At 42.2% G+C, this 21,652-nt stretch overlaps 1 protein-coding gene across 4 annotated transcripts in view; it reads right to left on the bottom strand.

Moving 5' to 3' along the window:
- Positions 1–10,913: 10,913 nt before the first annotated feature.
- The window catches only part of Nfia (nuclear factor I A), a 356,002-nt gene continuing 345,263 nt past the window's right edge, over positions 10,914–21,652 (bottom strand). For all 4 annotated transcript variants that reach the window (XM_076860285.2, XM_076860282.2, XM_076860283.2 and 1 more), the window contains one exon: positions 10,914–18,360. In XM_076860285.2, coding sequence (XP_076716400.1) covers positions 18,343–18,360 — 18 coding nt within the window. In that variant the 3' untranslated portion in view covers positions 10,914–18,342. The remainder of the gene's footprint in view (positions 18,361–21,652) is intronic.

The following is a 21,652-nucleotide window of genomic DNA, read 5'->3' on the forward strand; positions in this document are numbered from 1 at the left end:
CCATGGTCCTTCTGGGTCTCTTCTCCTGGCAGGATGCTGCCTGAGGGCCACTCTGCCTGGGGCACCTCCAGCTCCTGGGCAGTCCCAGGCCAGTGAGTCACATAGAAGCACCTCTTCCTTTCTCCTTCCCCACAGGCCCATTCCTGGCGCCTCCTTGTTGTGCACGGTTTGCCCCACACGTGCCCGCTCTCTCAAGGTCTGTGTCTCCTAGGGCAGCATGGAGCTGCTCGCTCCTTTTCCCTGGGGACTTTCCAGTATTTGTTTCCCCTCCTCCCCTGCCATCCTCTACCCCACCCTCCTTTCAGGACACGACATGGGTGAATTCCCAAAAAAGGCTTCTCTCTCTTCTAAAAATCCCTCCTACCTTTCCCTGCCCAGAGCCCATTTACCATTCCTTCTCTGGACAAGGGAGGAAGAGAATTTGGCCTCTTTGGGAGCCTGGGTGAATTGGTTGAGTTGTACGTCAGAGCAAGGCAGCTCTCTCTGAGCTGAACGTGTAAGACACCAGGTCCTGGGTTCCATTATGGGCACTGATTGCAGCGCACAGTTCACTGTCAATTTATAGATGCTTCTTCTTTTTCAGGGGAGGGGGGAAAAGCAATGGGAAGCCCCAAGGGGACAGTTGGGAGCATGTGTCTTTACTCCTTCTGGAATCTCAAGTGAGAAAAGAGTTTAAAGGAACTTAGCCCAGTGCCTGGCACGTGGTCTTTGTGAATGCAGGCCAATTTACAGTGATAACAATTTAAGGTTTGCTCTTCTTGTTATAATAGATCTGGAGGGAAAAAAGAAGAAATGCTGGGTTCTCCCAAACCAGAAGCTCCAGAGTCACCCCCTGCACTGCCTTAAGGAATCATTAACATTTGTGTGTGTGTGTGTGTGTGTGTGTGTGTGAAAACTTCTAGCTAATTAATGTATTGGAAATTCGGCCTCAGTACCATGGATGAAGGCAGGAAACTGAGAAAGTAGAAAAGGGCCAAGTGGTCTTTTGAGAGAACCTAAGATAATGGAAGACGGGTGTGTTCTGTCACTTGGACCTCCTGTAAAGAAGTGTGAAGATGAAGAGATGCTACCTGTGTGGCTGAGGGGCTGGCTGTGTGCCACACAGCTGCTAGCCCTTAAGAAGGACCCTGTCCAGGCTGGCCTGGAGGGAGCCGAGTTGCCCACTCTCTAACAAGACAATGAGGCCTGGCCAATGACTGGCAGCTGAAGTGAGCCAAATGTGCCCAAGGCCAGGGAGCCCGCTTGTGACTTCTGGGGTAGGCAAGCAGGGTCATTTCACTGCAGGGAGAGGCAGGAGATACTCACGACCGCTTCCCCCATGCAGAGGCAGATTCAAGCACATCATCTCTTTCTCCATTTCAGTTTTTCCAAATCATCCAGGAGAAACTGCACCTCTGTTTTCTGGCTGTATAACCTCGGTGTTAGTTTTATTTGTCAACTTGCCTGGATCACCGGACACCGGGCTATCTGGTTAAGCATTATTTCTGGTGTGGCTGCGAGGGTGCTTCTGGAAGAGATTAGCACTTGAATGGCTGGGCTGAGTCTCCAGTGTGTGTGCGCCTCATCTAATCCAGTCAGGGCCGGAGTAGAACACAGAATTAGAGGAGGGCCGGATTTGCTGTCTGCTCAAGCTGGGGCACCCATCTTCTTTTGTCCCTGGAGCTCTTGATTCACGGACCTTCACACTCACACTGGAATCTACACCGTCCTGTCCCAGCTCTCAGGCCTGTGAACTGATTCACTGGCTCTCTTGGGTCTCTGCTTGCAGAGGAGATAGTGGGACTTCTCAGCCTCCATAGTTGTGTGAGTCAATACTTTATAATACACCTCTTTGCATATAGGTATGGATGTAGATATATAGGACAGAGACATTGACATATAAAGGTATCTGTCTTATTGGTTTTGTTTCTTTAAAGATTCCTGACTAGGGGCTGGGGTTTTGGCTCAGCGGTAGAGCGCTCGCCTCCCACATGCCAGGCCCTGGGTTCAATCCTCAGCACCACATAAAAATAAATAAGTAAATAAAATAAAGTTATTTGCCCAACCACAACTACAAAAAATAAATTAAAAAAAAAAAAAAAGGATCCTGACTAATACAGTCAATACTAATCTCAGCTCCAAACTGGATCCTGACAACACACTCTTCAGAACCTCTGATCTCCTCTTCTGTGCATTGGCAAATACCTAGCTCTCTGTGCAGCAACTGGGGATTTGCCCTGATTTAACAAGAAGGGAGCTCCTGAAAGACGACTCCCCACAGTGTCACAGACGTGACCCTGTCCTCAGGGGTCATTCTTCCCACTCACGGCCCACGCTCCCTGTAAATGGCGCCCAGAGTAGCCAATGGTTCAGTGGATGATACACGTGCTGGCCACTACTTTCAAAAGACAAGGATTTCTCTCAAGTTTAGCATACTCACACGGTATTAAAGTTATTCAGAGCTTTCCTTAATTGTTCTGAAAGCACTTAAGGGTTGTGAGGTGACTAAAAAATGTAATCATGAGCACTTTTGGGGTGTAAATATTTAATAGCTTTAGTGGATAGTATTTCTCTTAAAAATGTATTTTACTCAGCTCTTTGGGCTCAGAAGAGGCTTCGTGGTTCACATTTACTAACAGGGCGAGTTCCACCTCTATCTTCTGGTTTCTTCACTTACTGAATGTAACTAGTAAGATCTCCCTGGCCAGGTTACTAGGAGGATGAATGATTAAATGAGGTGGCCCATTGATGTCAGCAAAGCCCCCATTATAGTGCTAATGCCTGGGCTGCAGGGCCGGACATCTAAGTGATATAGGGGTACATGGGGTCCAATCCATTAGCCAGTGGTGCTTTTGTGGGAACAGGTCAAAATTCTTATGTGAACACATTTACCAAGTAGGAATGAGAATAAAATAATGAATGAACTTAGAAAACACTTTAAAGATCTGAATGAATAGTTTAAATATGTCATTGGAAGTGTGCGTGCGTGTGTGTGTGTGTGTGTGTGTGTGTGTGTGATGGGTGGGGAGTGTATCAAGATTTAAGGGAGAACCTCTTTTAAATTTTAGGGCGATTATTTTAAAGCAATAGTCTGTGGGCTGTGTGCTTTGTTAGATGCTAGGGATTATTGCTGTTCCTGGTTCATAGCTGACTCAGCTCAAGTCCTACTGAAAGCCCAGCTGGGAGGTGATTGCTAAAGGGAAGAAGTGGAGTGTATTGGCTGAACTGTCCACCCACCCCCATACCCCCAAACTCCTGTTTTGAAGACCTCATACCCACCACCTCTGAATGAATTTGGAGCCCAGGCCTTTAAAAAGGTGGCTAAATTAAAATGAAGCTGTTTGGGTGGGCCATTATCTAAGCCAACTGGTGTCCTGGTAAGAAGAGGACATTCGGACACATAGACACCAAGGCTATGTCCGAACAGAGGAAAGACCAGGTGAGGCTGCAGGGAGAAGGAGACTATTTGCACATCACAGAGAGGGACCTCAGAAGAAGCCAACCTGTCAACACCTTGGTCTTGCACCTTCAGCTTCCTGAGACATAAGAAAACAGATTTCAGTTGAAGCCACCCAGTCTAGTGGGGCTTTGTCATGATGGCCTTGGCAGACTAATAAAGACCTACAGGCGGACCTTCGGTGAACTTCTGGAAGATTTGTTTGCCGAGTAGCAATCTTTAGTCTGGGCCAGTATTTACCAGCAAACCAGCACCCTCCAGAATTCAGGCTCAGGGAAACAGGCAGAGAATAAATGGCCAAGGAGATAAGAGTCAATGGAAGGAGAATCAGCCTCACTTCCGTGGGCAACCCAGTCAGGCACTGTTGGTGGAGAATGGGCTCCCTCCTTCCCTCCCTCCCTCCCTCCGTGGAGCAACCTTTCAAACCTATTCTCATAAATGTTAGTCACAGTGCCAGGTTCTCCTGGAACGTCCAGGTTGACTACTTGAGACCAGTGTGTGCAGATTATCTGCTTTCATTGATCTGCACGTCAGAGCTCGAGAAGGGTAAGGATGATTTAATGCCTATTTTCAAAGGATGAAGGATCTTTTTTTGTAGCTTTTGCCAAGGAGCAGACAAAGGAAACGGGCTTCACCTGTAACAGGAGGGGGTCTGTGTTAGACAGGGGGGAGATTTATCAGGCAAGGAGACTGAAGGCACTCGAGTGAGTTATGGTCTCTCCTTACCTGGAGATCTTCAAAGTAAGATATACTTCTCTGTGACAGGAGCAGTAGGGTGGCGTGGGGTGGGGGTGGGATTCCTCACTGGAGGCAGGGAAATGGACGCCAGCGACCTTTGAAGGTTGAGTCTCGTCTTCTGAATCTAGGATAAACTAAGATGGGAATATTTATGGTTTTGACATCCATCATGAGAATAAATCTGAGCCTCTGCTGGAATTTGAGGAGAAAGAAGATTCCGGAAGCCTGCTCTGGCTTGACCACTCCTATCAGTCAGGGTTCCAGCAGGAAACAGATGGCACATTCAACTCAAGATAATTTGAAAGGGGTTTAATAAAAAAGACATTTGCAAAGGTGTGGGCAAGATGAAGAGAGATTATAAGGGATAGAGCTGAGCTCCAAAGCTCTTGCTACTCCATGTTTGAAAGGGTAAGGGGAGAACAGTTATCAGAAAAAAGAGAAATTAATTAGTGGGTAGAGAGCCATCTTGAGAGGCACTACCTCCTGCTGTGGAATTCTGTCAGCTAGACAGGACACCTAATGTCATTCTCCTGCCTCCCACCAATCTACTCTCAGGGCTTCTAATTTGTTGATCCCAACCGAAAGCTGGAGGTTAGTGGAGCCCACTGAGGTGGTCCAAATGGGCGACTTCCTGAGCTCAGGAAAGGGGTCAATCTGGAGAGGCACCTCCAATGTTCCCCCCTTCACAGTATGGAGTGCCTTCCACATGCTGAGCTGGGTGCTGGGGAGAGGCCAGTGAATCAGACTTCTGTTTGTGTCCAATTGTGATTAACACACACTCCACTCTTCAAGCCTCTGAATGTTTGCATTCTAGGGTCTCGTGTAGGTGAGAAAGGAATGTCACTGAAGCTTTCTGTGCCTCAGTGTCCTCACGTGCAAATGCAGTAACAGTCATCTCTTCTCCATGAGCTAGAACCTGGAGAGTACTTAGAGCAACGCCAGACGTCCAGTCAGGGCCCACTCAGTGGGTGTCGCTTTCCCTACCATGATCACCACTATTAACGAGAACACCATCCAGCCCATCTCTTGAGCTTTTCCTCATCCTAGAAGATCTAGATTCTATGCCGCTTCCCAGTGGCTCTCTGCTAGCTTCAAATGTGTCCCCCAAAGTTCACGAGTTGGCAACTTCATTCCCAAACTCATATATGAATGGTATTTGAAGGTGGGGCCTTTGGTTGGCAATGAGAATCAGATGATCGATCATGAGGGTGGAGTCTCCCTGGCTTTATAAGGACAGAGACCCCAAGCCAGCACCCTGGCTCCGACTTGCCATGTTATGATGCAGCAACAGGGCCTTCATGGGATGCCAGCACCGTGTTCTCAGACTTCCCAGCCTCTAGAACCATGAGCCAAATAACATTCTATTCTTTATAAATTACCTAGTAAACAGACAGACACGACCCGTCCCTCAGGCGTAGTTCATCCCCAGATGACCTGGCACATGATGCCTTCCTGATTCTCACAGGGCTGGGGTTTCATTATTTGTTTGCATGCCTTTTTCCTCTACTAGATCTGCACTTTTTGGGGGATGATCTTGGACTTATCTCCTTTGCCAGCCCTGAGAGCTGGCACATGGGAGACACTCAATAAAGTTTATTGAGTTTATTTTTGAATGAGTTTCCATAAGGAGCTGTTATGGTTTAGATATAAGGTCTCCCTCAAAGGCTCATGTGTGAGTCAGTGCAAGAAGATTTAGAGGTAAAACAATTGGGTTATGAGAGCCTTCACCCACCCAACCAGTGAACTAATCCCCTGATAGGGGTTATCCGAGTGGTAACTGAAGAGAGGCAGGGTGTGGATGGAAGAGGTAGGAGTGGGGGGGTATGCCTTTAGGGTATATATTTTGTCCCTGGTGAATAGAGTCTCTCTCTCTCTCTCTCTCTCTCTCTCTCTCTCTCTCTGCTTCATGGTGCTGTGATCCCAGTTGCTTTCCTCTGCCACACCCTTCTGCCATGATGCTCTGCCTCATCTTGAGCCCTAAAAGAATGGAGCCAGCCTTCCGTGGGCGGAGACCTCTGAAACGGTGAGTCCCCCACCCCAAACATTTTCCTCTTCTAATTGTTCTTGTCAGGTCTTTTGGCCACAGCACGGAAAAGAACTGACTAAAACGGGGAGCTTTTGTGCCTGGAAAGGAGTGTGACCCAGGCCAGTGTTCAGAACCCAGGACGGAAGAAGTGGTAATGCACATGAGCAGGATGAAGTGACCTTAGGGCCAATAAGGATCCAGCCCTGAGGATGTCAGAGGATTTCTTCTTCTTGGACTTGCAACTGACTTCTGGGTCCCAAGAGCACATCCTCTCAAGGGAAAGAGGATGACTAATAAGCAAGAAGACACCAAAGGAATTTTATGTGATTTTTTTCCATCAGAATTACTCATCTTGTTCTCATTTAAGATGGAAACTGGCTTTAAAAAAAACTGTCCGCAGAAGGGGGAAAAGAAAGATGGGGTTTTATGTTATTTAGTAGGCTGTCCTTTAGCCTCCACTTTCCCTGTTGGAGAAAAAAATCAGCTGGGATGAGGTTAGTGGAGAATAGCTCCTGCAGCACCTTTTTCTTTGGTCCAGTTATTTTGCACACTATTTAAAGAATCAGGGCCCAAATACAAGGGGGAGTCCCTTGGTCCATCCCAAGAACCACATATACCTTGGGGTTGCATCCCATAGGGTCAACTTCCAAGGTCAGTAATATGTTTCCAATTTAATAGTAGAACATGTTGAACAATGTCATTGGGATGCAATATACAAAATCATAAGTAAAGCTCTTTAGAATAAATGACTCAGTTTCTGCAACAAATTATTGCAAGGAAATAACAAGATGGGGGGTATTCTGTAGATTCAAGGACTTAAGATTTATATGAACCACCTAGTGTATGAATCTTATTTGGATCTGTATTAGACAGACTATTAAAAACTGTAAGAGAGTTGAAAGCATTACTTTCAACTCAATGTGTTACTCAATGTGTTACTTGATGATATCAAAGAATTATGGTTAATATTTTGAAGTCTGAAGTGTACTTTGAATGTACATAAAAATTCATTGTATTTTAGAGATATATACTTATATATTTACAAATAAAATAATATTATACTTGAGATTTGCTTCAAAACAATCTGAAGGTAGTGAGGAACTGGATGGGGTGGGGTTGGGCGCAGAAGTTGATTACTCATGATGGATAGTAGGAACATATGAGTTCATCTGTCAGGTTTCTCTATTTTGTACATGCATGGTATTTTTCCATAATTAGAAACAAGTAATGTGATAGTAGAAATCAATTTGCCCTTTGTTTGACCAGAATTCCCTGTAATAGGATTTAAAATCCATACAGAGTGTGCCAGATGGAGAGCAAATGTGGAGTGGGTGACTATGTTTTGAGATGAATTAGAAGCTATTTCATTCCTCACAAATCAAGGGACACCCTGGTTCTTCCTAAAGGCTGATGGGACCTTCACTATTCAGCTATATTCTTTTAGCAAAGAGCCAGAACTTGAAGGGTAAAAGCAATGACTAACATCATTTCTCTTGGCCTAATTTCCTTTTCTGTATGAATGATGGCTCCTGTGAATCCTGTTGAGGAAAATAGGAACCAGCCAGGTATGGTCCTTCTAGCTGGGCACTATGCAATCTACTCTTGTGCCAATGCTTGGATTTTCATCCATGTTCATTAAGTCATTGGATCTCTCCCTCAAGGGAGGAAGAGATTACTGTACTCATTTTACAAGTGAGGAAACTGAGACTCAAGAAAGAGTAATAATTTACTTAAAGCTGTGTGGCCTCCAAATGGTGGAAGTGAGACTCACACCCTGTCCTCTGGTTTCAAGTCAGTCTTCTTTCACTATATAATACTGCCCTGCAGAGTGATAGGGCTCCTCTCCTTGGGGATGAACCAAATAGTAATAGTTGCTACGTCATTGATAGTTGACTGGGTATTCTATGCATTAATTTCATTTAACCCTTTTAATAATCTTAGAAAGCAGATACTATCCTTATTCCCACTTTACAAATAGGAAAATTGAGGGCTCTTATGTTGCAGAACTATGAGAAATTTTAAACCTAATTTGTTTGGTCCGAGATCTGGGATTCATTTTTTTTTTTTTTATGTTACTTCTTCCTACTTAGTTGAGGCAGGTGTTAGGTGAAAGGTTTCAGAATTCACCCAAACAAGTTATGGAGATGACTAGAAGGAAGGGTTATGCCATCAGTGTAATGAAAGAATGCCTTATCTCGACATTTTGGAATCCTTTATTTATTTAGTTAGAGCACTCACATAGCATTGAAAACATGCCAAGGCCACTGCTAAACCACTGAACAAATTTGAACTCATCAAATATCCACAGCAACCCCTTTAGGTAATTAAGTGTGGTTATAATTATTCCCATTTTACCAGTGGGGAAACTGAGGTGCTACGTGTCAATACCGCAGAGCTAATAAAGTGCAGAGCTAATAAAATGCAGAGCGAGGACTCAATCTCAGCAGTTTGCTACTGGAGTCCATGGTTTTGATGGCTACATGGTGACTCTCATTCTGCCCCCTACTTCACACCGCCTGTCCTAGAGTGTGGCAGTACAGGCATGGTTTTGGTTCGCTTTAATTCCAAATTCTTAACCCTAAATAATAAAGACCAAAATGAGGTACTGGCCAATTTGGTCCAGTTTAAACTGCAAGGCATGTATGTGTGAAATTGCTCAATTCACTTGAGTCAGAAGTATGTTCTGAGGGCTGACTACACCTCTTTGAGAGCTGCCCGTAGGAGTGGAATTATTAAATTTAATGGGATAAATCACCTACAGCACTTGGCATATGAAAGAGTTCAAAACGCACTATTAATATCCTTATTAATCTCTGTGACCTGCTCGCTTCTCTCCACTCCACCTGGAGTCCACCTGGGACTCCACTGTCCTCGCACAGTTCATCTCTCCAAGTGACAGTAGCTCCCCAAGGGCCTTCTCCACTCAGCCCCCTGCGCTCACCACACAGCTTCCTTCTCTCCTCACATTAGTCTGTAATAATGTTCTCTAGCCTTCGCTGAGGGCCGACTTTCCTTCCTGGTCCTGTTGGACCCAGGCATGGCCCTGTGACTTGCTCTGGCTAATGAAATGTGAGCAGAAGTGGCAGGTGTGGATTCCAGGTGGGACTGTTCAACAATCCCGTGTGTGTCTTGCCAATGCATCCAGCTGTTTTACACCGGGAGTCTGAGAATGAGGAGGGCCTGTGCAGAAGCTCCAGGCGATGCTTGACAGATAGGCAGAGATGAAAACCTTTATTGTTGAAAGTCACAGAGATGTTGGGCTTGTTTGTATAGTGGCATATTTGTAGCCTAATCTGACTGATTCATATTTGATAAAGCTCTCAGAGTGGGGAAAAAGTCCTTACGTGCTGCAATGTCTTGACCTCAGTATCAAGCTTCGTCTCGTACTGCATTTCCCTCCTTTCTCTGGTTCAGTCTTTCAGTCCCTAATAGGTGCCAAGCTCCCTTTGACTCCTCTCAGAGCCTTCTTCCTCCCCTCTTTGGCCTGGTTCTCATCATACAGTCTCATCCAGCCCACACCTCCTCTACAGCACTCCTCACAGCTACCTGCTTCCCTCTGCTGCGGTGCTTATTTGAATAATACTTATTTTGTGCACTAGACAACATACTTGCTAAGAATCAATACCCAGTCTTTATTTATTTGCTGTTTCTGGCCCCTGGCATAGTTTTCCGCACACAGTAGGCACTCAATAAGTATTTTTTTTGAGTAAACAATGGAATGAATATGTTATGGAGATGATAGGATGGCAGCTGGAGCCAGAATTCTTGAATTTGAATCCCACTCTGCCTATTAATCTCTCTATGCCTCATCTGTAACAAGGGGATAAAAATAGTATCTCTCTCACAGGGTGGTGGTGAGTCCTAAATGGATTAGGATGCACGTGCTGCTTATTTGCTTCCTATCTCTGTCTTCCAAGCTCACCCTTCTGCTGCTTTTGGGGGTTGGGACTGGTATTCCTCTCAGTATAGTTTCCAGACTCCCTGCTGGGTGGCTATCACTAGATGCAGCCAATGAGAGGCACTGGCAGGCACCGGGAGGAGTATGGAGAGGTGGAAAGGCTTTCTCGGCCTCAGGTCCTACTCACAAAGCAACAGTAACCCTCAGTTGTACCCATGGCCTCCGGCTCCTTTCAGCACCAGCTGTGCTTCACCAGCTGTGCCTTGCCTCCTCAGAAGTTCGGGTACTCTTGGCCTTGTTCCCTGGATGGTTCTAGCACCATTCACCATGTTTTCTCAGGGGTCTGAGTACCAGCCATGTGGCATCCCACCCCTCCTCAAATGATCCAAGTATCAGTGGTGTTGCTCCTCAGTGCTTAGGTTCTGGTCACCCACTTTTGGTTGGTAGCTCCATGGTTGGTGGCTGTGTTCCATTTTATTAACATTTAGGCTATGTTAGAGGCCCCTGTTGGAAAACCTAGGGAACCCTATTCCTGATTCCTGATTGGGCCCTAACTGATGCCATACAGAGAGCCCTTAGAACAGTTATCAGGCACATGCTAAGTACTACGTGGGCAGGGAGTCCTGTATTTGTCCTACTAGGTGTAAAACAATACTACCCATTAGAACACCGATAAGGACACTATTTGCCAGCCAGCCATCAAGGCTAACACAGATCTATGGTGCAAAAAAGACTGTTTCTGGGAGAAGATCCAGCGTACACCATAACTGTCACTCAACGACCCAGGCATGGTGTAAAGCAAATGACAACACAGCTTCCATAGCATTAGCAATTTTTTATTTTTCCTTTTTTGTTGCATAGGAAATGCAGTACTTGCTTCCAGTAATTGTATTGTAATGTGAGAAGGTGGTAGCACTAATGGTTGAATACAAGAGTTAAACTAATCCACACCAGCTCAAAAACCCTGTGGAGATTTAGTTGAATAAGAATGGACGCCCACAGTGATTCTCAACCAATTACAAATTTTCACAGAACACAGTAAAACTAAAAGGGTAACTATGAGAGTCAATACAAGTATACTAGAGGCACAGGGGGCCCGGCTCATAAAAATGAATTTCAGACCAAGTTATTAACACGGGGGGAGTTCAGTTTCACAATAGATTTCTTTTGCCACCACTGGAAGTGTTTAATCTCCTCACCCCAACAATTTGAAATGAAAATCGGAGGTATTTTGAGTGGACAGTTTCCATGTGTGGTGGGAAAAGTCTCCAGTGGACTTGTTCTGGGGATAGGTCAGGGCGGGTAGGGGCACCATGGACTTGCCCTTGGGTATCTTCCCAAGGACCTTCTGGAAACCCATGGACTCCTAGTCTATTATGTGAGTGTTTCAGTGGCAAGGCTACCAAATGCCCTTGTGGTACACAGACTGTGGTCTGAAACTAGGGAGAAAAAACGGAGCTGGCAGCTCTTTTACACTTTCATCCCAATGTGGCCAGTGACCTTATGACCTTTAATTGAGATATTTTAAAAAAAATTAGACTATTACCAAGAAAAACACTAAAATTTTTTTTAAAAAATAACACAAATACAGTCAAAGATAAAATAATACTTTTGTCATTTTGAGAAACTGAGCATCAAGCAGCAGGAATGATGTCCCAATTTGCTGGACACTGTCCTTGAACCACTATAGATATATGAAAGTTCACATTGTATAAGCAGAGGGGTGTTTTCTACCAGAAGGTGCTCTGGTTAGATCAGAGGGAGCACTGTCACCCAATATTTCTAGGGTCCAGACACATTTTGTAAATTTTGGTTTTTGAACCAAATTGCTCAGTGAGTCCATATGGGAAACTAAGCACACAAGGAAGGTCTTACCTCATGGGCTGGCTCAACTGTGGGCGGGGGGTTCCCCCTTAACTTTCTGAGCATTACTGGGATATTTTCCCTATACCCCGTGCCCTTAGTGTCTGTTTAATGTAACCCGTTGGGGAATAAAAGTCTGACTTAGGAGGAAAATAAGATAAAATTTATTTAATTTGGGAAGCAAGTCATTTCAAATTTAGAACAAAAAAGTATATTTAAAAAAAAATCCCGTGTTAATAGCAAACTTCTTTTTCTTATGAATCGGGCCCAAAGTTTGTACAGAGTTTATTTCTGAAGAAAATATTGCAACTGTGCATGAAACTAAATAGCCACGTGATTTCTTAAAGTTTTTTTTTTTCTTTTTTCTTTTTTTTCCTTTAATGTGAGAAGGTCTGGTGTGAAGACAGATCAAGCATGGGTACCTGGCCGAACACTGTCCATTGAGAAAATGTTTCTGTATCAGCCTAGCTTCCAAAGGGTCAAGGAAATGTCCCTTACTTGGAAATGTTCTCAGAGTGGCTTCAGAGCAGAGTTCTTGAACTTCAAATGGTAGTTTTGAGACAAAAAATCTTGCCAGGTACTGATTTCTGAAACCAAACACCCATGCTTGCCCCTGGGAAAAAGAAAAGAAAAGAAAACAAACAAACAAACAAAAAAACCCCCGAAAACAAAACATAAGTAATACTGAATTTAAGTCAATGTATACCTCCAAAATACTGAAAACAACCGAAATCAAGAAAAGACAGAATTTGCGTTCTCAGTGAAATACCTTTAAACCTAGCTGACAAGAACCAAGTCAGAAAAAAAGACTAACATAACTTTGAGTAATATTCATACAGTTCACTAAGCATTATGGATAGCATGCATTAATATTGTACGGTTATTTTACATCACCTATACCAGAGGTCCTGACTGACAGACAGCGAAGGCTACCGGTGTAGAAAAATCTTACTTCAGAAGAGCAATATAATACAGATTTCACAGGCACTACATTTTAATATATCAGGTATTATGCTGGTTTTCTTATATTTCTTTCTGTCCTAAAGCTGGCATTATAACAATGACCAAAAAGGCAAGGATTGAAGTAAACGGAAAGTAGATACCAAAGTTGATATAGTTTTTTTTTTTTTCTTCAGATAGATTAGTGCATAGTTCTCATGCAGATAAACACTGCTATGCATTTACACTGTTGGAAAGCAGAGTGAATTGAGCCCAAGTTGTCACATTTGTGTAAATCATTTTGTCAGCCTGTAATAGCACCATGTAATGGATTTGCATTAAACATTAAATTGATCTCAGAATTGGTGACACAGTATTCACTACAGTTAAGTGCTATGGAATAGCTTCAATGTTACCTGCTATATATCAAAGCAATTTTCATCCCACTGCTTTTTTTTTTTTTATCGGAAAAAATAAAAGGGAAACATACATGACACTAATTAGACAAATGCACAGCCTTGGACGTGGAGAAGGCAGAGCAGGTGGACTGTCAGACAATAAGTACATGCATTGACTTCAAGACAAAATGGCCTCGGCAGCCAATGGGGATGAAAGCTGTGCCCACGGGCAGAGCAGCTTCTGAGACCACCTAGGACAGGTCTGGAGGGTGGGCTTTGAGGTGCCCCTGACGCTCTCCTTACATTACCATGCCGGTTGTGTATTACATGTGTCCTATGGAGGCCTGCCAACCAGAAACAGAAAGAAAGGAAAGAGAAGGAGAGAGAGAGAGAGAGAGAGAGAGAGAGAGAGAGAGACACCACCACCACCACCACTGTGGACAAAGATATTTCCAGACATGGATGTAAAGTATGTTAGATGACATTCTTAGAAACCACTCCCCCCAAAAAACAATCACAGGGGAACAAATGTTTTTCTTAATCCAGATTTCATAAGTACTTCCTGGCACGGTCACTATAATAGAATCAAAGCATGCGGGGATCAGGGTTTGAAAAGGTGAAAGACAAGATTTTCTGAGATGGGTCCTGCATATTCCTGTGGGCTGACTGAATGAGTGACTAGAAAGTTTGGGTCCTTCACACTTCAACTGTCAGAAAATGAAGAGCACAAGCTTCAAGAGGTGTAGCCCCGCAGGCCGCCCAGGAGCCCACCTGGACCTAGGCCAGGGTAGGGAATGAGCTGACAAGAAGTAACTGTCCTGCCAGGGGGTGAAGAAACAGAAAGCTCAGAAGGACGAAAAAGGCTGAGGATGGGGGACAGTGAGTGGCAATAGGGGTGGGCCTCTACCCTGGAAGGATCAGAAAAAAAGCCTTTGATGGTAGCAAGGGAAGGGGCCAAAAGAAAAAGTACATTGATAAATGATGAGAATTAGTGTTTGTGCCTCTGACTTCAGTTCCCAAATTAAAAAACATGGAGTCACTTGAGGGACTATCTTTGCCAATCTTGCTAATGCCATTTGATGGCGAGAAAACTCAAATGTGTCTCAGAATGGAGGGCTGGGCCTTCAAATGCTGATAGCTCTCAGTCTGTCTGTCTGCACACCCCAGGTAGCAAAGTCTTCCTCAAACATCTTTGCTCAGCTTTTAATCTAAAAAGCAACACACTCCCGATTGTTGGTGTTTCTTTTTTCCTGCTTGATCACACTGAACTACAGTTTCCTGCTGCTTTCTGGACAATGGAACATGAACAAAAATGTAACTTAGTGTACTTAATACTTAACCCCTGTTTGTTATCACCCTAGACTGCCTCCCTAATGTTTTAAAGCCTTTAAAACATTTTTTTTCCTGCAAATCTGTTCAGAGTTCCCTAATTTTAGCTTCATCAAACTTAATAACAACAAAATACCTTCAAAAATACAGCATACCTGTAAAGTCCATTTACAATGGTTTTTCAGTAGACCTATACTTCTCAAGCATAGGAATATGCTATACCATTGAGAGGAAAAAAAAATAACTGTATTTAAATACTTACAAAAAAAAAAAAAAAGGAAACAGGAAAGTTTTAAACTTAAATCCAGTTCCCGAAGGGGGGGAAAAACGAAAGAAAAGCAATTCTATGAACGCTGCCTTTATAATGAACAATCAGAAATTTCACTAGGCTAATTTGACAGAAATTTTTTCCTCATTTAAACAACATTACAAAAGTCCTGCATTATAAAATAGGGTAGAATAAATCAGTGTAATCAATAAAACTATACAACAATACAAATTACATATCTTCTGAGTGGGCAGTTTATTCTCTCTCTTTGCAGTCATGACTACAACATGCGCACTAAAAACAACTAGAACTGCCCAAACTATTGCTTAGTTTGTTTTGTTTTAAAAAAGGGTGCAATTTTATTGTATATACAACCAATTTACTGGTAATACCTTGGCTTATTGCAAGGTTCTGACAAAATGTTTGTCTAGGCTTTTTTCCCTTCACTGTGAAGCACTGAAAGCTGCTATTTTTTTTCTTTCTTTCTTTTCTGTTTTTTTCTTCCTTTTTTAAAATTTTTTTTCCTTTTTTTTCTTTTCTTTTCTTTTTTTTTTTTTTTTTTTAGTGCACATATGTCATAATAAAGTAATGCCCAGCTAAGTGCTATAGGGGAAGGCAAAGTATGCTGGCTGGCTATAGGAAGTGACACCGTACACTGACAATCACACCATACAACAGCGCCAAACGACTATTCAACCACTTATCAGACACATATGAAAATCCAAAATGTTTTATTTTATTTTTTTTTCCTTAAATAGAGATAACCAGTAAACAATTTTCAGAACTTGGAAGTTTAAAAACGTGCATATAAAAATGGGCATTATATACTTTTTATTGAATGTGGATTGACTGCAGTCTGCTAAGAAAAATGGGGTGTGGGAGCTGAAGAAAAAGGAAGTTGTCTTTTTTTTTTTTTTTCTTTTTTTCTTTTTTTTTTAAGGCTTGCTTGTGAAAGGAACAGTTGTAAAAACAAAATTGCTTGAAGCAGGGTCAGCTTAGTGCTTCACAGTTTGACTGCTTCTCTAAGAGGAGCCCTTCCTGCGCACGTGCATTCAAAAATCACAAAAAGTACAAAGACAAACACCTAAAACACACTGCGTCAAGTGCAGCACTGACTTTGGTCAAATTAAAAAAAAAAAAAAAAAAAAAAAGGAAAAGGAAAAGAAAAATTAATAATTGCTAAGCTTTTTCTACATGATATAAGCAGGTATTGCATATTTTCATATATCTGGGGCGGGGGGGAAATAAGGAAGACTCCAAATAAATTGTAAAATGCAGCAACATCCAAAATACTGACATTCTAAGCATCTACAGATCTCAGCAATGCACTGCCACTGACCACACAGGACAATAACGACTACTCCTATCTGCGGGACAACTGACTTTCTATTGAGTTCTAGATGTTGAAACTGACGATGGCTGACATAAAAGTCACATTTACAAAAAGTGTCTCCAAATGCTTGACGAGGGAAAAACCCCTTTCAATAGAGGAGCATGTGCAACAATTCCACAAATAATCGCTATCCAGGGCAAGGCACATTGATATGGAATTTTTTGTTTTCGTGCAAATTAAGGAAAAAAAACAAAACAAAACAACATTGTTGGGGGGGGGGAAGATGAGGAGCAAAGTGTCTTCCCAAGAATTTCAGTTACTTGATTGTATAGGACAGTAGTAGAACCCTTCTGAAGGGCTGAAAACAAAGTTTAAAGGCAAGTGCCTAGAGGAGGGTTACCATATTGTGTCTTAATGCACTCTACTTTATCCTACATTAACTATATAAAAATTAGTTACTAACACTAGAACATGCAGAGACTTCCTCTGATCAGCAGGGCCGCCAACCAGAACGTTTATATATGTATAGTTTAGGGAACCTTCTTGAAGTTGCATGGGAAGCAAAGGGGTGCTTCGCTGTCTGGTAGAAAAATCACTTGCACTTTTTTTTGTTTTTGTTTGTTTGTTTCTTTTTTTTCTCTTTTTTTTTCTTTTTTACATAAGATACAGGACATTTGGGGGGTGCAAACTTTGTTTTTCCCTAACAAGTGCCCTTGATCTGAATGGGCACCAGCATTTGTGTCATATTGGTTTCATTATTATTATTATTATTTTTTTTTTCCCATAGCCCAGTTCAGGGACGCAAAGGTCTTTAAAACTTCTGGACAATCTCTGGTACCATGAGGTGTCTGATAACTGATAAATCCTATGTTGCCAGATACATGTAAAAATCTTCAGAATTGGCATAATTCATTATAATGACTTCTAGCTTATAAAATTAACAGATACCATGATTTCATTTTAGTTATGTGCTTTGATAACAGAAAATAATTAATTAGCATTTAATGTAGTTAACATATTGTGGTAAAAGCACCATTAGATTTGTTTTTTTGTTTTTTTTTTTAAATTTTCCTTCAGTTTTTAAAGGGATACAAGTTTAACAATAAAAAACATAAAAAGCAAAAATAGCTCCCCTTTTTTCTTGCAAGGCTGTTTTTTACCCCAATAATTTAGAGTCCTGGGGTGGAAGGACTTGAAAAACAAAAATAGAATTTTCAACAATCTCTATCTTACAAAGATATTTAGCTATCCAATGAAATTGCACTTTACTCAATTCAAAATTCGATTGTTTTGATTGATTCCTGTCAGTTTCTGTCAACACAGACCATCTTCCCCATTTCCATGTGAATTTTTGTGTCATTGTTGAAATTGTTGAAAAATGTTGTTGTTGTTTTTAATGTAAGTGCAGCATTTCAAAACTTTTAAAAAACTGAATAGTAGTAGTAGTTTGCCATTTTCGGAATTGTTCTGCAACGTGAGTGGATTCATTGTCCTTGCGGGCCATGTTACATACTTAACTGCTGACTGCTGAACCAAACCAAACTAAAAGAAAAATAAAAAAGGAACATAACTGCATTTTCTTTTTCCAATATGTTACAGAAAAACATTGCCCTTTGACTGTCCCGTAAGTTATATATTGCAGATCTCAGCTACTACAAAAGATTTAGTTCTCCATGTGCCTCTTGAATGCTCAAGAAGGATCACACCTGTGTGGGTAAATTCATGAAATACTGTGAAACAGCCAGGCTCCGTAAGGAAAGTGTGTTACAGCAGGAAGTCAGTGAGCAAGGGTAGTCCTCCGCTAGCCACATCACCTAATGCTCACGCTACCACGGAAACACTCCAAATGTTACAAAGCCCAACCATTTCCAGCACCATATGAGAAATTACAACAGTCCCTAAAGTATTTAAAAAAAAAAAATCCCGAAAGGTTATGGCCTTTGCTGTTTGACCATAATGCTTGCTGTTTCCATGTACAAGTTGATTTGAATCGGTTTTTCTCCCCTTCCACTGACAGTGAAGTTGTAACCGCGCTGGGTTGAGGTTGCGTCCATGTTACAGAGTTGAGAAGGGGTCAGGTGGTCTGTCTGGTGGATGGTGGGACGCTGCAACTTTTATCCCAGGTACCAGGACTGGAAGACAAAAGGAAGAGTGCAGTTAGAAGGGCAGTTTGTGGGGCTGGGGTGTAGCTCACTTACACAGCGCTTGACTGGTGTGTGTGAGGCCCTGGGTTCTATCCTTGTCACAAAAAAACAAAAGTCCAGTTTGCAAAACAGCCTATTTTAGAAGTTGACCATCTTGTTTCTCATTCAGTTCTCAGCCTGGTATACAGAATATCTTCACCCAAGAAGAGCTGAGTGAATGGAGAATGGGAGAAAGAAGAGGTTTCATGGGGTAATGAATGGCTAGGTGACTTGGATGATTTTCAGTGTCTCTTTCCAATGAGGCATTGGGTGCTCACAGTGTGACTGCAGCATTCTTTAGCAGGCACAGGTGTTAGCAACAATGCCATGAGCAAGAGGAGGTAAAGGGGGGGAAGCCCTTGGTCATCTCCAGGGTAATTTAGGGAAAGCCACTCATTTCTCTTACTCTCTGCTTCCTTGTATGTGTGTGAGGTCGACTTCAGGAAATAAATTAAAGCTTCTTTTAGTCCAATATTTCTAAAATAATATTTTCAGAAAGGACACATAATCATCAAAAAGGAGCAAGACTTCGCCTTGGTAACTGCCACTAGATCCACAGGGTAAATTAGGCCATGCTTTTTTCCTTTCAGCATTTAAAGGTCTCCATGTCTGGGCCCAGCTACCTTCTCCTTTCATGAACCCATAGATGATTAGCTTTGAGTCATACTCCAGTAGGACATTACTTTATCTGCCGGTATTTCTTTGTCAGCAAAGAAAGTTAAGTTCGCTAAACAAAGTGACCAAGTACAGACTAATATCAGAGTCTTAAGTGAATTAGAAAGTATATGGCTTTTGCCAACTTTCCTCTGGCAATACCCTGAAAAATTCACTGCATTTGTCATTAGTCACTGAAAAGTGCCTCAGAGTGGGTCATGTGTGGATGATTCAGTCAGGTGAAGGCCTGGCCTTGTCTAAGAGATTCCATTAGGTAAAGTCAGGACTGGCTGAAGAATGGCTAAAAAAAGAGCTACCTGGAGGTTGGTGTAAGATTTCCTGGTTACACAAACTACCTTTGATTTCCAGAGGAGTTTAAAAACCCTCAGTCTAAAGTGAACAAGTGCTCATCATTTGATGTTATTCTTCATCCACATGCTTTGAGGAAAACAATAGAGCCTCTTGTGTCCTGAAAGGAAATCATTCTGGCAACTACACATGGCCTACATCTAACTAGACCAAAGAAAGAAGAGGGAGAAAAGAAGGAGAGGGAGTCAGGCCCCAAAGTGTTTTTATTTTTAGTAGGCCTCTCCTAAATAGCGGATGCTGATCCATGTTAGAACTGCATTCACACTTTAACAGAACACTCTCAAACTCTGAGTGCGGCAAACAATGCTCACAATTTCTGTTTGCACACTTTCTAAGGCAGTTGTAAAATTCCAGACTTCTTCAATGTGACAGACCGGTTAATTCTTAAAGCAAAGGCCTGGGACTCAGTGAGTCGGCAGGGGGAGCAGTTTTCCATACCACTGTCTCTGGACGAGACCTCAGGGCACTACAAAAATCTGCAGTGCCTCTGCACTTCTCTTAAAAAGCAAAGCAAAAAAAAAAAAAAAAAAAAGTTTCTTCACACATCTTACTATTCAGTATGTGCCTTGCCGACAAGGTTACCCCAGAGCAGCTCTGTAATCCTTCACTGAAATAGGCTTTATTGATTGCTCTGGTCTATTGTTCTCTTTTCAAGTCCCCCAAGTTCAAGTTCATCCTGGTGTTACATCATGTCTGGTTGCTAAGAGCAACCAGACAGACCCAGACGTGACTATCATTAGCAAGAAACCCTCCGCTCTCCTCCCACCAACCTTCCAGTGGTTCTGACGTAGCAGGCCCACTGCAAACACATTGAAGTATTTATTCTGCCTAATTTATGACCTACACAGCAAGCAAGACCCCCACTCCAAAAACCAACACTGTTGTATATTTAATTAATCTGTCTTTCTCTGGCACTTGGGAAAGTTAGACAAAGGACTAATTATTGTGTTTCACTCTCCACACTTTTCTTTTGGGGGGTGAATATTTGCATGGGAAAGAAAACTACAAGGCCCAGCTTTGGGCCCCTCCCCTTTTTCTTTTTGCCCTATTGACATTTCATGAAATACTTTAGCTGCTTAAGGGAATTAGGAAAAAAAATTCGATGTGAATGTTACTCCTTCTGAGTTGGTATTCAGTAACACAAATCAACTCATGACATGTTTAAATTTAAATGCTAACCACACACTCTCAGAGTTACTTTAAAGGTTAGTTTTTAATCAATAGAAGTTGCTGACTCTGGGTTTTTGAGCTGCATGCTGCAACTCTTGGGCTTTTGTCTAACGTTAAAGCTTGCGAACTTTCTTTCCTTGAGATGATTTTAGCAATGATTTGCAGACAGAAGGCTATTGTGTTCTGACCAGCAACATGTCAATAGAGGAGCCAAGCTGCCCTGTGGTGGGGTGTCAATATGACTCCTGAGGCAGGGGTTGGGGGTCTTTAATAACCCGTGAAAAAACCTTAATTAACCCTTTCAGGCCCAAACCAAAACCTATTCTTCAACTTTTTTACTCCTGTAATTTGACCATTAGTACTTATTTCAACATCACACTAATCTTCATGACAATTAACCCGGCTACTTGACCAGGATCTTCCAGAAGGGGAAGTCAGGGAAACCACACCAGGAACCAATCTTTCTTTCTTTCTTTGGCAGAAATAGCAGATAACAGTTCAAATAATAGTAAATTCATCCATTCCACCAAATTTCCTAATGATCAGTTTGCACTTGAAGATTCTCATAATCTTTCTGTGACAAGTGTGACAGCCACACATGGATTAAGCCTCTCGACTTCTGTGAACTTCCATGAACTGCAGAAACACCAGATAGACAAGACAACTTTTGGAAAAGCCTATTTTCTTGTGTGATATTTTCTTTTAATTTTCATTAAGCAAACAGGGAAAGTTTCAAAACATTCATTGAAGAATGATTCTGCCTATGTTCTTCTTGGGCCATACAGGAAATACATAAAAGAAATCTGAGATTGTTAAATTGTTGGGATTGAATAGCAAATCACTGGGAAAATGTTGACACATTAAAAAAAATTCATTTATGGAGAGTCAAAAAATCTTCTTCAGACGTTTACTGACATAAGCTTAGGTTTCATATGGTTTCTGCCTTCTATACTTTATAGCCCCTTAATCTATTCTACTGTAGCCAGATGGACTACAAAGGAATCTCTGTCCCTTATCTCCTGTAAGTTGCAATATTACAATACAATAT

The sequence above is a fragment of the Callospermophilus lateralis genome, chromosome 7 (genome assembly GCF_048772815.1).
Source record: "Callospermophilus lateralis isolate mCalLat2 chromosome 7, mCalLat2.hap1, whole genome shotgun sequence".
Lineage (NCBI taxonomy): Eukaryota > Metazoa > Chordata > Mammalia > Rodentia > Sciuridae > Callospermophilus > Callospermophilus lateralis.